This window comes from Dromiciops gliroides, chromosome 3 (genome assembly GCF_019393635.1).
Source record: "Dromiciops gliroides isolate mDroGli1 chromosome 3, mDroGli1.pri, whole genome shotgun sequence".
Classification (NCBI taxonomy): Eukaryota; Metazoa; Chordata; class Mammalia; order Microbiotheria; family Microbiotheriidae; genus Dromiciops; species Dromiciops gliroides.
The window spans coordinates 433,977,542-433,991,418 of NC_057863.1; the positions used below are offsets into that span (position 1 = coordinate 433,977,542).

Here is a 13,877-nt window from a genome sequence, read left to right on the forward strand (position 1 = left end):
CTTCTAAAGTAAATACACTTCCTGTACCTTGCTATATCACTAATGCAGTTCTGCAGAAGGGAATCAAGCATAAGCCTGGTCTATCTTTAATATGATTCAAGAGCAATTAGCTACTGAAGTAAAAAAAAAAGAATCACAGAGCAAGATTGATTGCCTTGTCTCCTAGAATGAATGTTGACGGCTACATTCAAAAGGGAATGCAGAATAACTAAGAACAAATATTTTCTTTTATTCTCTCAATCAGGGTACAGTAATTACTCCTATTCACTGTTTTGTATTTGTATTTCAAGTATTGCTGTATAGGTTTTCCTCAGCCAATAAAACACTTTCAAATATTAATGTTGGGATTTTTTCTCTCCTCTCTCTCTCTCTCTCTCTCTCTCTCTCTCTCTCTCTCTCTCTCTCTCTCTCTCTCTCTCTCTCTCTCGGCTCTTTGACTTTCCTAACAAAATCTTCAGGATTAATTTTGTGCTCATTATCATGGTTAAAAAGACACAAAGCTACAAACACTCTCCTTCAGCGATGAACTGCAAGGGGGCAAAGAGTTGGTCAAAAAGTCAACTTTTTGCTTCTTATCAGTCCAAATGCCATGTAAAAATATTTTCTCACATGATCACCTAGAAGTATTCTCATTCATGATCATCTTCTTTAAAAACATTAAATTCCTTCCAACTCAAAATATATTTTTTAGAAACCACATTTCCTGTGAACACTCGATTTTTAACAACTCTCTTGGTTTGAAGGCATTTTGTGGCTACATGTTTTGTTTTGGAAACAATGGGTTTTTGAGCTTCATAATATCAAATGAAATTTCATGTATTAAAAAAGTTTTTGAAAGTGATCATGGATCATAGTTATCTAAACTTTTAGCAGGAATTATAGGCAGCTATACCTAAGGTAGTTCAGTTTTATATAGAACAAATATGGTGCTCAATATTTGGATTAAAAGTGAAACATTCAGGGGGCAGCTAGGTGGCGCAGTGGATAAAGCACTGGCCTTGGATTCAGGAGTACCTGAGTTCAAATCCAGCCTCAGACACTTGACACTTAACTAGCTGTGTGACCCTGGGCAAGTCACTTAACCCCCATTGCCCTGCAAAAATTAAAAACAAAACAAAAAAAAAAGTGAAACATTCAGTCAAAAACTGATTTATTTGGATGTTTTACCAGTGCAGTTTTGGAATTTGAACCAGATATCTCAGGTTTTCTCTGTATGTTGGAAATTTTAGACATAGTCTCAGTGAACCAGAGAATTTTGGTTGTTTGTTGTTTTGGATTTTTTTAAGCAAGAAAAATCTATTTTCAGTTTTATTGATATCATCTTTCTTTCCGAACCCTTACATTGCCCAAGTTTCTTGCATAAACAGTTCAAAAATTAAATGAAATTTGAACTTATTAGTAATTAATTCACAATAGAAGTAGGGCATCTATCATTCTGTACTGACAATGAAATTAAAAGATTTTCTTTTAGGAAATGGTTGAATAAAATATATTTGTCTAATTTACTTATAAAATTTAATAGAAAAAATTGAAATTGGGTTACAGGACTAAATTCTTTTTTTCCACAGCTAGAAAGTACAGTTCAATGGAAAGATATCAAGGTTTAGAGTCAGAGGACATGGGTTTGAAACCTAGCTCTGCCATTAACTAGGTGTATGTATGACTTTAGTCACGGTCAATTAAATTTTCTGGGGCTCAGATTTATCTTCGAGACTCTAAGGTCCCTTATCTAAATCTATGATCATATGATTTTTCTATATCTTTCTTTCGTGCTGTCTTTCATAATAGGGAAAGTAGAGATGCCTAATAATTGAGTTAGTTTCTCCTCAATCGCAGGACAATAGCTCTCTACTTTCCTACCATAGATCACCACACATATGAGCACCTTCTTTTAATGTTTTAATCTTACTTCTAAAGAAAAGCATAGAGAAAGAAAAAGAACAGGCTTGTCCAAAATAGCAATTTTCATTCAACACCAATTACCCCAAGTGACGCCTATAATAGGTCAGTATCCTTTCAATATCTTATAAAACTAATCCCAATATAAAAGATTTATTGACTGCAAAGACCTTTTATCTTTGCTTCAATAATTCCTATGTCATTTACTGAATGAGGACCTTTGTGGCTCCAAGTGGATTTTTAAAAATTTTAATATATACATGGGGAAAATACTATATTTATTTGCCAAATAAAAATAATAACACAGATAAGCATTAATTTCAGGAGGCCTAGATAATGCAATTAAGAGTCACTGTTTGCATGATGTGCTTAGGAGAACTCTTCTTTATAAATACTATACAGTTGACAGCAAGGTGCTTGATAAAAAAAAAATTTTGTGCTACAATACGCAGTCTAAAAAATTAAGTATATACTTTAATTCTGGCTCTGCCATTTTGAGAACTTAAATTAGTTTAGGCTTCTATTTTAAGTACTTAAATACTTTAAATGAGTAAACTTTAGAAAATCTTCATTTATATATACCATAGAAACATACAAAAGTAGATTTAAAATTCATGAAATTTTAAGCATTAGAAGAGGCATATTAACAAATATATTCTATAGTGTCTTTTAGAAATGAATTTCATATGACTGAATTAAATGTAAAAAAACTTTTAAAATCTCAAAAATCACCTTATAAGAATTCTACTAATAGTACAAAACCCCACATCTCTATAAGTTACTGTAGTTTTTAATCCTTTTACTTTGGTTTTTAGATTATTTTATATTTAATTTTTATAGTAAAGCATCTTTTTAAAAAATGATCATTTCCCTCCACACAGAGTATTCTAGTTCTGTTCTATCTGCTGAGGAAGAAAGCCTTCAAATTTACAACACTGACCTTCAGTTGTCTGATAGAGATAAAACACTTGAACTTGTATCAGAGTCTTCCATTTGTTCAAGTAAATCTGATTTGCAAAAGGAGGGGAGTGCCCCAGAGTTCACCAAAAAAGTGTCTGATGTTGAAATAAGCTTAGGGGATGTAACCAAACTTTCTGTGACAGCCATTGGCACACCAAAACCTAAAATTCAGTGGTTCTTCAATGGAATACAGTTAACAACTTCTACTACCTACAAATTTGTATTTGATGGGAATGATTACAGTTTGATCATCATAGATACCACATTTGAGGATGAAGGAGATTATACTTGTGTTGCCAGCAATGAATATGGAAAGACAGTATGCAGTGCCCATTTAAAAGTAAAGTCCAAAGGGAAGAAGGGCTTCAAAGATGGTCAAGCAGAAGCCACGGTGGAGAAAACTTTGGAACAGCTTGGAAGTCCAGGTCCTCCTTGGTTCATGAAGAAGTTGAAACCAGTTCAGTGTATTCAAGGTATCCCTGCTGTCTTTGAGTACACAGTGCTTGGAGAACCATCCCCTAAAATTCAGTGGTTTAAAGATGACAAGCAGCTTTCTACCAATATATATTTTACTATCATTCATAATCCAGATGGTTCGGGGACATTTATTGTAAATGATCCTCAAAGCCAAGATAGTGGTATGTATATCTGTAAAGCCATAAATACATGGGGAGAATCCATATCTACTGCTGAACTTCTTGTACTTACAGAAGACCTTGATCTGTCTGGTTCACCCATGATAACAAAATCCACCAAAGCAATTCCTGAAGATCTGAGTCTTCCTGAAATAGATTTACCCACTAAGAATGACCTAGGCATATCAGCCTTAGAGCAAGAAACTGAGTCACTTGTAAAGGACGTCGTTTTGAAAGCTGCTTTAATCACTGAAGAAAAACAGCAATTTTCATATGAGCACACTGTGAATATGCATACAGTAACCACTGATGGAATTTCAGAGACCCAAGAAGGCAAAGAATTTTTTAACTTGCAGATTGTGCAGGGGCAAGTAGCACTATCCAAAGTTGATTCACCATCAGATGACCAAGCAGCTTTTCCCCAAAGCCCAGCTTTACTGCAATCCATCATCATGGAAGACCAAATTAGACCCACTTCTGAAAGTACCAGTGAACTCCCCTCCACTGACCAGTCAATGTGCCTTCCATCTCCTACACTGCAACTGCAGACTGGACAACTGAATAAAACTCTCTCCAAAGATGATGTGCTAAATTTTCAAAAGCCTCCGTCAAAAGCTGTCCCACCATACACTGATCAAATGTCTCAAGGTATTGTGACCACAGAAGACAATGGTATGTTCCCAGAAGAGCAACTCAGAACTATGCCAAACAGCCCTGAAATTAGCTATCCACAATCTACAAGTGAACCCCAGCTTTGCTTGTATTCTGGCGATGTGACTGAAGAAGTACCTCTCTCAAAAGAAAATGCGGTCCCTGTGGCTGAGGAAGAGAAGAGAGTGGCTGTCCAAGATCAAGAGACACAAGCAGTTCTGCAGTTACCCATAGTAACTGAAAATCAGAGTCTAGATGAAGGGCTAACAGATAGTTTCAAGGGTATTGAAACTGTGGTCCCTGAGATGAGCCAGGAACCACAGTTTCTTTCAGAAAATGTGTGCACCAAAGAACATGATATCCTTGTAGTGAGTACAGATCAATTAGAAACTGTAGTTCAAGATTTTGCAGCCAGAATTCAGGAAGGACAGTCCATAAAACTTCCTCTAGGACTAGAGGAAAAGCAACTACTCAGAGAAGAGCATGCAGATGACTGGTCAAGGACAGAAACCCAAATTACTGAGTACAAAAAGCAACCTGAAGAAATACAGAGTGTGCATGAGGTTCAGGGAAGTGACGTCCTTTCTAAGGAAAAACAGTTTGCCCCTGTTATTCCAGATCAGCATAAACTTAACATAAAGGTTCAGATCCGAAAAGCTCTGCAAGCTGCTATTGCCAGGGAACATCCTTGCATCTTCTCTGAATGGTTCAGAAATATTGAAAAGGTTGAAGTCAAAACCATAGCACCCACCACAGAGCCTAAACAAATAATGTGCACCTATCTCATAACTACAGTGAATTCTGTTACAGAAGAAATCACTGTTGTCATTGACGGGGTTGACCTTCAGAGGACTAACTTGGAAATGGAACTTAAGGATGCTTTATGGTGTGTTGTCTGTGAGGAGAGAAACATACTGGTAGCAGACCAAACTGGCCCTCTGTCAGTTACTACAGCAAGCTTACAGGAAGAAGCTGGTTTTTCCTCAGATGCACAACAGTTTGAAGTCACTACTGCACCAGAAGTAGAGCCTGACAACCTTATTTCAGTGGAAGAAGTCAGTTCTTTCCTTGTGGAAAGTCAGGTCAAAGAAATAGAACCCACAGCAGTCACTAAAGGGCTAACTTCTGTCCCCAATGAAAAGCAAGATGATGAAATAAAATTAGCAGAGGAAAAGAAGGACCTCTCTGTTGACAACAACATGGAAAACAACATGGCTACAGTAGAAAAGCCAGAAGAGAGTCTGACTAGAAAAGATTGTCCAGTTATACAAAAGCATTTGGTAGATACCATTACAGAAGAAGGTGATATTGTACACTTCACATTGCAAATTACCAATTCTAAAGAGGTAAACTGGTATTTTGAGAGCAAACTGATATCTCCAGATGAAAGGTTCAAGTGTTTACAAGATCATGACACATACTCACTGGTGATTGACAAAGTGAACAAGGAACTACACCAAGGAGAGTATATCTGTGAGGCACTCAATGAAAGTGGAAAGACATCAACTTCTGCAAAACTCACAATAATAAAAAGAGGTTGGATTCTTTACATGAAATGTCCAAAACTAATATTCACTTGGTTGCAATGATTTAGAGCCATCACAGAGTGTTATCTTTTCTGTCATTGTAAATGATAGATTGAGTGAGTATTCATGAGGTCACAGACTTAATCATGGTTTAAAATTTTCTTCCTTTCCCCCCATTCAGTAACTTGCTATCAATTTTGTTTCATCATTTGGTTTCGAAAACAAAAAATGTACATTTTATTGCTTTCTCTTTTTATTTTAAATATTCTAATGCTCCTTTAGCCTTTTGCTATAAGGAAATAGTTTTATGTTATGAGAAAGCAATTAGCAAACCCCCTATATTAACAATTTCAACCCTGTTCTTTAAAAACCATGATTGGTTGTTCATGTGTACTTTTTATTCACATTTTCTTTCATTCGTTTGGGTTTTGTTATATTATCTTTTAAAATATTGTTTTCCTTCACATTTTATTTTTAGTATGGTAGCACAATGTGTTGCATAGAATTCATAGCATGCTATGCATGTTAGTTAATGTTATCACATCCTAGTAATTATTAGGTTTTCCTGACTGACTGCAGAGTTACCACTGCGTGTGTCAAACACATTTTTCCCATTGGCTTTCACTTGGAACATTTTTTTTCTTAGTCACCCTCTTGTATTGCTTGCAATCATTTCAGGTCATCACTTCATTAACAGCCACAATATAGAAAAACAAAACTTGCAAGACAAAATTTCCTGACAAAATTTTATTTCCATTTCTAGCTGCCCCAGTCATCAAGAGGAGAATTGAACCATTGGAGGTAGCTCTTGGACACCTTGCTAAGTTCACTTGTGAGATCGAAAGTGCACCCAATGTTCGCTTCCAGTGGTTTAAAGCTGGCCGAGAAATCTATGAAAGTGAAAAGTGCTCAATAAGATCTGGAAATTACATATCCAGCCTGGAAATTCTGAGAACTCAAGTCGTTGACTGTGGAGAGTACACCTGCAAAGCCTCTAATGAATATGGTAGCGTAAGCTGTACAGCAACCTTAACTGTAACAGGTAAATGCAGCACATGAATGGGTGCATCATCCTATTTTTCACATCCCTACCAATCTAATCAGAGACAGAAAACAGTATTATTTGTAATATGTTAATAAGTTCATTGACTTAAAGGAATGTTCTGCTACAAAGCACTATTTATAAATAGACCAATAAATAACCGTGTTTTTATACAGGTCCAGAAAATTACTCCTCTTAAAACTCAAGAACAAAAACCAAAGTCTGAAGAAGATAACTAGTTACAGAAACTAAGTGAAAATTCTGGTTTCAGTTATTTTTCTGCAACTGATAGAAGAAAAGTAAAAACCACTTTCCTTATAGACTATAGTAAAGGGTTAAAAACAATCCAAATGAATTCTAAAATAGACTATTCATTTTAGGAAGAGGTATCCTAGAGAGAAGTGAAAATATGCAAAAGTGACATCTAAAAAAATTATTTCTATTTTGCTTTTTTAAAAAAATGACCAGCTCTATTTGTTTGGTGAAAGGGTATCTGAACTACCTACTTGGTACAATAATTTTAAGTAAGTTTGTCAACATCTGGTACTTATCTTTAATTTTATTTTTATCAGGATTTCACTACTTGGCTTGAAACAGCTAAGTCTCTATTAGTTGCATAATGAGTCCTGTAAAGAGGTGGCATTATTCAAATTTGAGCTGCATATTTCTTTTAGATTGGAACCAATTACCATATTTTACATCAGTATAACTTCAAATAATGTAAACTTGAATACACACAACTACTTTACAGGATTCATAATTCATACTAATTGGGACCTGGTTGTACTATATTATATCGGGTAAAGCTTTCTTCTACTAGACAATAATGGAAGTTCTAGTTTAGAAGATGTTTAAGTGTGAAGCAAGAACAGTTTTTACATGGATCATGGAGTTGAATTATGAATGGTCAATGAAATAATAAGAAATTCCATTGTCATTCCTCACCAAATTTTTTCTATGAATATTTTAATAGTACTACCTCACAACTTCCTCCCCTCCCCCAACTTCCTCATAGATTTTCAATGGCAAAGTTTAACAAAAGGTCATTTTTCCTCCCAGTTTGTCCATTGCCCTAAAATGTGCCTTGGGGACTCTATAATGCCCATCAACCACCTGAATCCACTTGTTAGCAAAATCAAATTAATAGATACATCTTATATTCCTCCAGAGGATATTGTGCAGACAATTAAAGGATGGGGATTGAAAGTTGAGGTTAGAAATTGAGGTTTATCATGTTTTCTTGATGGAGACCTTGTTTGTGAACCAAAAACTGCCCCCCAACTTTTGCCAAATTTTGTTCCTTGAGGAGTGGGCGAATATATAAGACAAATACTGAACATTTTTGCTCTGAAAGATAGAGGGTTTTAAGAATGAACATTACTTCCCTAATCTTATTCTTCTTCCCAGCTCTTCTCTCCAGGAAATGTGCTCAGAGCTGCTCAGAACTCTCCAAAAACCAAGCCTAGAATCTCTCCTTTGGGATTAGAAATCTTAGTAATATTGTTTATCATAATGTAATCATTCAGTTCTCTAATTAGAATCAGTTCAACACAAAACATTGAATAATGACACCTAAAACCTCCTGCAAGACTAGCTGAACATGTTAGGATAAAGGAGGACAGAGTGGAGTGGTGGAGTTGGCAGTGGAGGGGATATTCTGTACTGCACGAAGGCTTATTTCACATTGCAAGGGATGAAATGGAAAAGGACTGTTACCAAATATTTCCATAGTCTTGAAATAGTTCAGGAGAACATTGGGGAGCTCAGTCACTTAGATATTTGATGAAAGGGACCATGGTGGGAAAAGGGATAAAGAGCATGGGAAACTCTTTCTTGTATAATTGCATTGGCCTCCATGGACTCCACATAATATTCCTTTCTCTTTAGAAAAGTAACCTGCTAATTGAGCTCTGGTATTCGGATGCTATTCTTTTTCTTTTCTGCATATCTTTTTTTAAATGACATGAAATAAAAAATTGGCTAAGTTCCTGGTTAGATGCTTCAGAACTATCTGCCATTAAGAATATGGTATCATTAGGATTTGGGCTATTACTACATGAAGCAGAATTTGCAGGCTCTTTTCATCCATATGTTTTACATTGACTTTCTGCTGTAAAAAATGCTATCGTTCCTTTTCTTTGGCGTCCCCTTTGGTCCCACAGTTCCATTGTTCTCTCTTTAAGTAATAAGTATCTCAAGATGTAAATCATATTTTTTTTTCTCTTGTCTTGAACTGTACAGAAACAAGATCATGAGTGCAAACTGAATATAATTATTTTTTTAAAATTTCTTTTGCAGAGGCATTTCCTCCCACCTTTCTATCCAGACCTAAGTCAGTTACAACTTTTGTTGGGAAGGCAACCAAATTCATTTGTACAGTGTCAGGGACCCCTGTAATTGACACCATTTGGCAAAAAGATGGCACTGCCTTATCACCTTCACCTAAATGCAAGATTTCAGATGCAGACAACAAGCACGTTTTAGAGCTTTCAAATCTTACTGCACAAGACAGAGGAGTCTACTCTTGCAAGGCCTCTAACAAGTTTGGGGCAGACATCTGCCAAGCAGAGCTGATCATAATTGATAAGCCACATTTCATTAAAGAATTAGAATCTGTGCAATCTGCTGTCAATAAGAAGGTGCATCTTGAGTGCCAAGTGGATGAAGATCGAAAAGTGACAGTAACGTGGAGTAAAGATGGGCAAAAAATCCCTGCTGGAAAAGATTTTAAGATCTATTTTGAGGATAAAATAGCATCCCTTGAGATTCCTCTGGCCAAACTAAAGGATTCAGGGAATTATGTCTGCACAGCCTCCAATGAGGCTGGAAGCAGCTCCTCTTCTGCTACTGTATCTATCCGAGGTAAGCCTTGCTTCCCCCTCACACCCCTAATCTTTGTCTATGTCATGCCATTGCCAGATTCATAATAGAAAAAAAAATTAGTGGACTCTGGGGTAGGGAATCTATAACTAATAAATTTTGTTATTAAATAATCTCACTCTTGACATGCATTGGGAAATCTTTGGTTTCCCTTAAGATGCATTTTTGCTTTTCTTCTTTTGAGTCTCTATTTGTAGTTTCTTTTCTTCCAAATTCATCACTTTTAAGAATTTTTGAGTGTCTGATGTGTATATCTGTATATATGATTGTGTATATATGTGTGTTATGTCTCTTCATTTTAAAAAGTGCTCTTTAGCTAACACAAATTTTGTACTGGGGATCTGGGGAAAGAGTCTAATATTGATTGACATGGCTGGGTGGAGGGAACACGGCTTTGATCACATTCATGTCTCTTTTGTCCTGTTGTTCTGTCTGCTTTTCCTTTGTGAAGTTCATGTTTCAGGGTTTTTTTTCTTTTTTTGTATAATCTTCATTTAGAACCACCATCCTTTGTGAAGAAGGTGGATCCATCTTATTTAATGCTCCCAGGTGAATCAGCACGTCTCCACTGCAAACTCAAAGGTTCTCCTGTGATCCAGGTCACCTGGTTTAAAAATAACAAAGAACTTAGTGAAAGCAACACAGTCCGAATGTCTTTTGCCAACTCTGAGGCTGTGCTTGATATCACTGATGTAAAAGTGGAAGACAGTGGAACCTACTCATGTGAAGCAATCAATGATGTTGGCAGTGATAGCTGCAGTACTGAAATAGTTATCAAAGGTTTGTCTTCACAGTTACTGCCTATCAGTATTGAGTGAAACATTTCTTTATCCATTGCTTGTAACTAATTCTTTATTGGTGATTTAATGCTTTTGTAGAACCCCCTTCTTTCATCAAAACCCTTGAGCCAGCAGAAATAGTGAGAGGAAGCAATGCTGTTCTTCATTGTGAAATCTCAGGCACCGGACCCTTTGAAATTAGCTGGTTTAAAGACAAGAAGCAAATTCGAAGTAGTAAGAAATACAGGTTGCTTTCTCAGAAGTCTCTTGTGTCTCTGGAGGTATTTTCATTTAATAGCGCAGACGTCGGTGAATACGAGTGTGTAGTAGCTAATGAGGTTGGGAAGTGCGGCTGCAGTGCGACGTACATCCTTAAAGGTTAGTGATTGAAAACTAACATCTTGTAAAGCCATCGAAAATGTAACTTTCTTATTCAGATCAAACTAGTATGGTCTCTTCTTTTAATATTCTCTTAAAACTGCATTTTATCTTTGGTTTTGCCCCCATCTTGGGAACAAATTCAGTAATTCCATTCATTCAGCAGTCCAGACAGTAGCATAAATCCTTATTCCTGATAACAAAAGAGTAACACATAAGTCATTTATCATCCATCCCTACAATGGGCAAAGCTCTTATATCTACTTTTCTCCTTTTCCTAGAATAGAATTGTAATTCTTCTTAGAGCATTTATCAGTTCATCTGGGTAACTGATGGTGTAGCATAACATAGTATTTGGGCCAGATAAACCCAACCTAGATAAGACACCTAAAATATACACATTATGTATATCGAAATGTACAGTAGCAAAAGAGGGGTTTTTATTTTTTATTTTTCCTCTTTAAACTAGAACCACCAACTTTTGTAAAGAAAGTGGACGATTTTACTGCCCTAGCAGGGCAAACTGTTACTTTGCAAGCAGCTGTAAGGGGTTCAGAACCTATTTCAGTCACCTGGATGAAAGGACAAGATATCATTAAAGAAGATGATAAAATCAAAATGAGCTTTTCCAATGGCGTTGCACTTTTGCAAATCCCTGATGTCCAGATTAGTTTTGGTGGCAAGTACACTTGCCTAGCCGAGAACGAAGCTGGAAGTCAAACATCTGTTGGGGAATTAACTGTGAAAGGTCAGTGTAGGAGCATTTTTTACTTTGTGTTTTCATTTACATTTAAAATGAAGCCTTAATGCTCTTTTCTAAAGCCCAATTCTTTAATGCTACCATAGAACCAGCCAAGATTATTGAGAGAGCAGAACTGATTCAGGTGACTGCAGGAGATCCGGCAACCCTGGAGTATACTGTTTCGGGGACCCCAGAACTTAAGCCTAAATGGTATAAAGATGGAAAACCTATGGTTTCCAGTAAAAAATACAGATTCAGCTTTAAGAACAATATTGCCCAGCTCAAGTTTTACTCTGCTGAACTACACGATAGTGGTCAATACACATTTGAAATTTCAAATGAAGTCGGGAGCAGCTCCTGTGAGACAACTTTTACTGTATTGGGTTAGTATTTTTAAAGACAGTTTATGTATCTTATTTTTTAAAACACAACAAATAGAAAGAAAAAAATAAGTTAGCCATTTCCCATTTTGATTCTTCTCTTTTGTTGTGCCACGGACAGATCGCGATATTGCTCCATTCTTTACCAAACCCTTACGCAACTTAGACAGTGTTGTCAGCGGTGATTGCCGTCTGGACTGCAAAATTGCTGGCTCCCTTCCAATGAGGGTATCCTGGTTCAAAGATGGCAGAGAAATCACTTCATCAGACAGATACAGAATAGCTTTTGTGGAAGGCACAGCCTCCTTGGAGATAAGCAGAGTAGACATGAGTGACGCGGGGAACTTCACTTGTCGCGCCACAAATTCCGTTGGAAGCAAAGATAGTAGCGGTGCTTTAATTGTGCAAGGTTGGAGGAACTATTTTTCTTTTACTTCTTACTGCACAGCATTCAATAATTACAGCTTCTTCACTTCCAGACAATTTTTAACTCACTGAAATTTTTTCTTACAACTTTTCTTCAGAACCTCCCAGCTTTGTCGTTAAACCTGGGTCAAGGGACTTGCTACCTGGATCCACCGTCTGTTTGAAGAGTACTTTTAAAGGATCTACCCCACTCAACATCAGATGGTTTAAAGGTGACAAGGAATTGGTTTCTGGTGGCAGCTGCTATATTACCAAAGAATCTTTAGAGAGTTCCCTGGAACTATATACAGTAAAAACATCAGACTCAGGCAAATACACCTGTAAAGTCAGCAACGTGGCTGGAGCAGTGGAATGCAGTGCAAACTTGTTTGTGAAAGGTTTGCCTTGTTTTCTTGACCTCTTTGTGCTGCTGTTTTGCAGTGTCTTTACTTCTTTCTCTCCCTTCTTAATAACTTTCTCCATTCCACAGAACCTGCTACCTTTGTGGAAAAGCTAGAGCCCTCACAACTGTTGAAAACGGGAGACTCAACTCAGTTAGCCTGCAAAGTCACAGGCACCCCTCCTATTAAAATAACCTGGTTTGTCAATGACAGAGAAATTAAGGAGAGCAGCAAGCACAAAATGTCTTTTGTGGACTCTGCTGCCGTCCTCAGACTTACAGATATTGCCATTGAAGACAGTGGAGAATACATGTGTGAGGCTCAAAATGAAGCCGGAAGCGATCACTGCAGTAGTATTATCATAGTGAAAGGTGTGTGTTTGTTCATTGTGCCTCAGGCATTCCCAAGGTTTTAGCCTGAAGCAAACATCCCAGAGCCTTATTAACCAAAACAATCTTCTTTTGTACTATAGAGTCACCTTACTTTAGCAAGAAGTTCCAGCCAATTGAAGTCTTGAGAGAATATGATGTGATGCTGTTGGCTGAGGTAGCAGGCACTCCTCCCTTTGAGATTACTTGGTTTAAAGACAACACAACTCTTCGAAGTGGTAGAAAGTATAAAACCTTTATTCAGGATCAGTTGGTTAGCCTTCAGGTTCTCAAGTTTGATGCCCCTGATATCGGCGAATATCAGTGTAAGGTGACTAACGAGGTGGGCAGCAGCACATGCAGTGCTAAGGTCACTTTAAAAGGTTCGTGTCACCTAGAAATACAGGCATGCTCTAATTGCATGCAAATTCTACATTTTTACCAGTGTTGCTACTGAACTGGTTCTCATGAAGAATTTATTTTTCTAATAGAACCTCCAGTATTTGTCAAGAAGATTGAGAGCACGAGCTCCCTGCAGGGTGGCACTGCAGCCTTCCAGGGCACTCTTAAAGGCTCTTTACCAATCACTGTGACTTGGTTAAAAGATAACGAGGAGATCACCGAAGATGACAATATAAGAATGACATTTGAGAATAATGTAGCAAGTCTGTACATCAGTGGCATTGAAGTAAAGCATGATGGGAAATATTTCTGTGAAGCCAAAAATGATGCAGGCATACAAAGATGCTCTGCTTTGCTTTCAGTAAAAGGTTAGTTCAGCACACTTCTCCCTGATGCTTGGAAGGATATTGACCTGAAAGCCTCTCCCCA

The 13,877-nt window shown here is 37.1% G+C and overlaps 1 protein-coding gene across 1 annotated transcript in view; it reads left to right on the top strand.

Annotated features, from left to right (window-relative positions):
* The window catches only part of TTN (titin), a 336,226-nt gene that overhangs the window by 88,539 nt on the left and 233,810 nt on the right, over positions 1-13,877 (top strand). Inside the window, 11 exon segments of the mRNA XM_043993320.1 lie at positions 6,435-6,713; positions 9,012-9,575; positions 10,092-10,373; positions 10,472-10,750; positions 11,220-11,498; positions 11,597-11,875; positions 11,994-12,281; positions 12,397-12,675; positions 12,768-13,049; positions 13,151-13,429; positions 13,538-13,816. Of these exon segments, the coding sequence (XP_043849255.1) occupies positions 6,435-6,713; positions 9,012-9,575; positions 10,092-10,373; positions 10,472-10,750; positions 11,220-11,498; positions 11,597-11,875; positions 11,994-12,281; positions 12,397-12,675; positions 12,768-13,049; positions 13,151-13,429; positions 13,538-13,816 (3,369 nt within the window).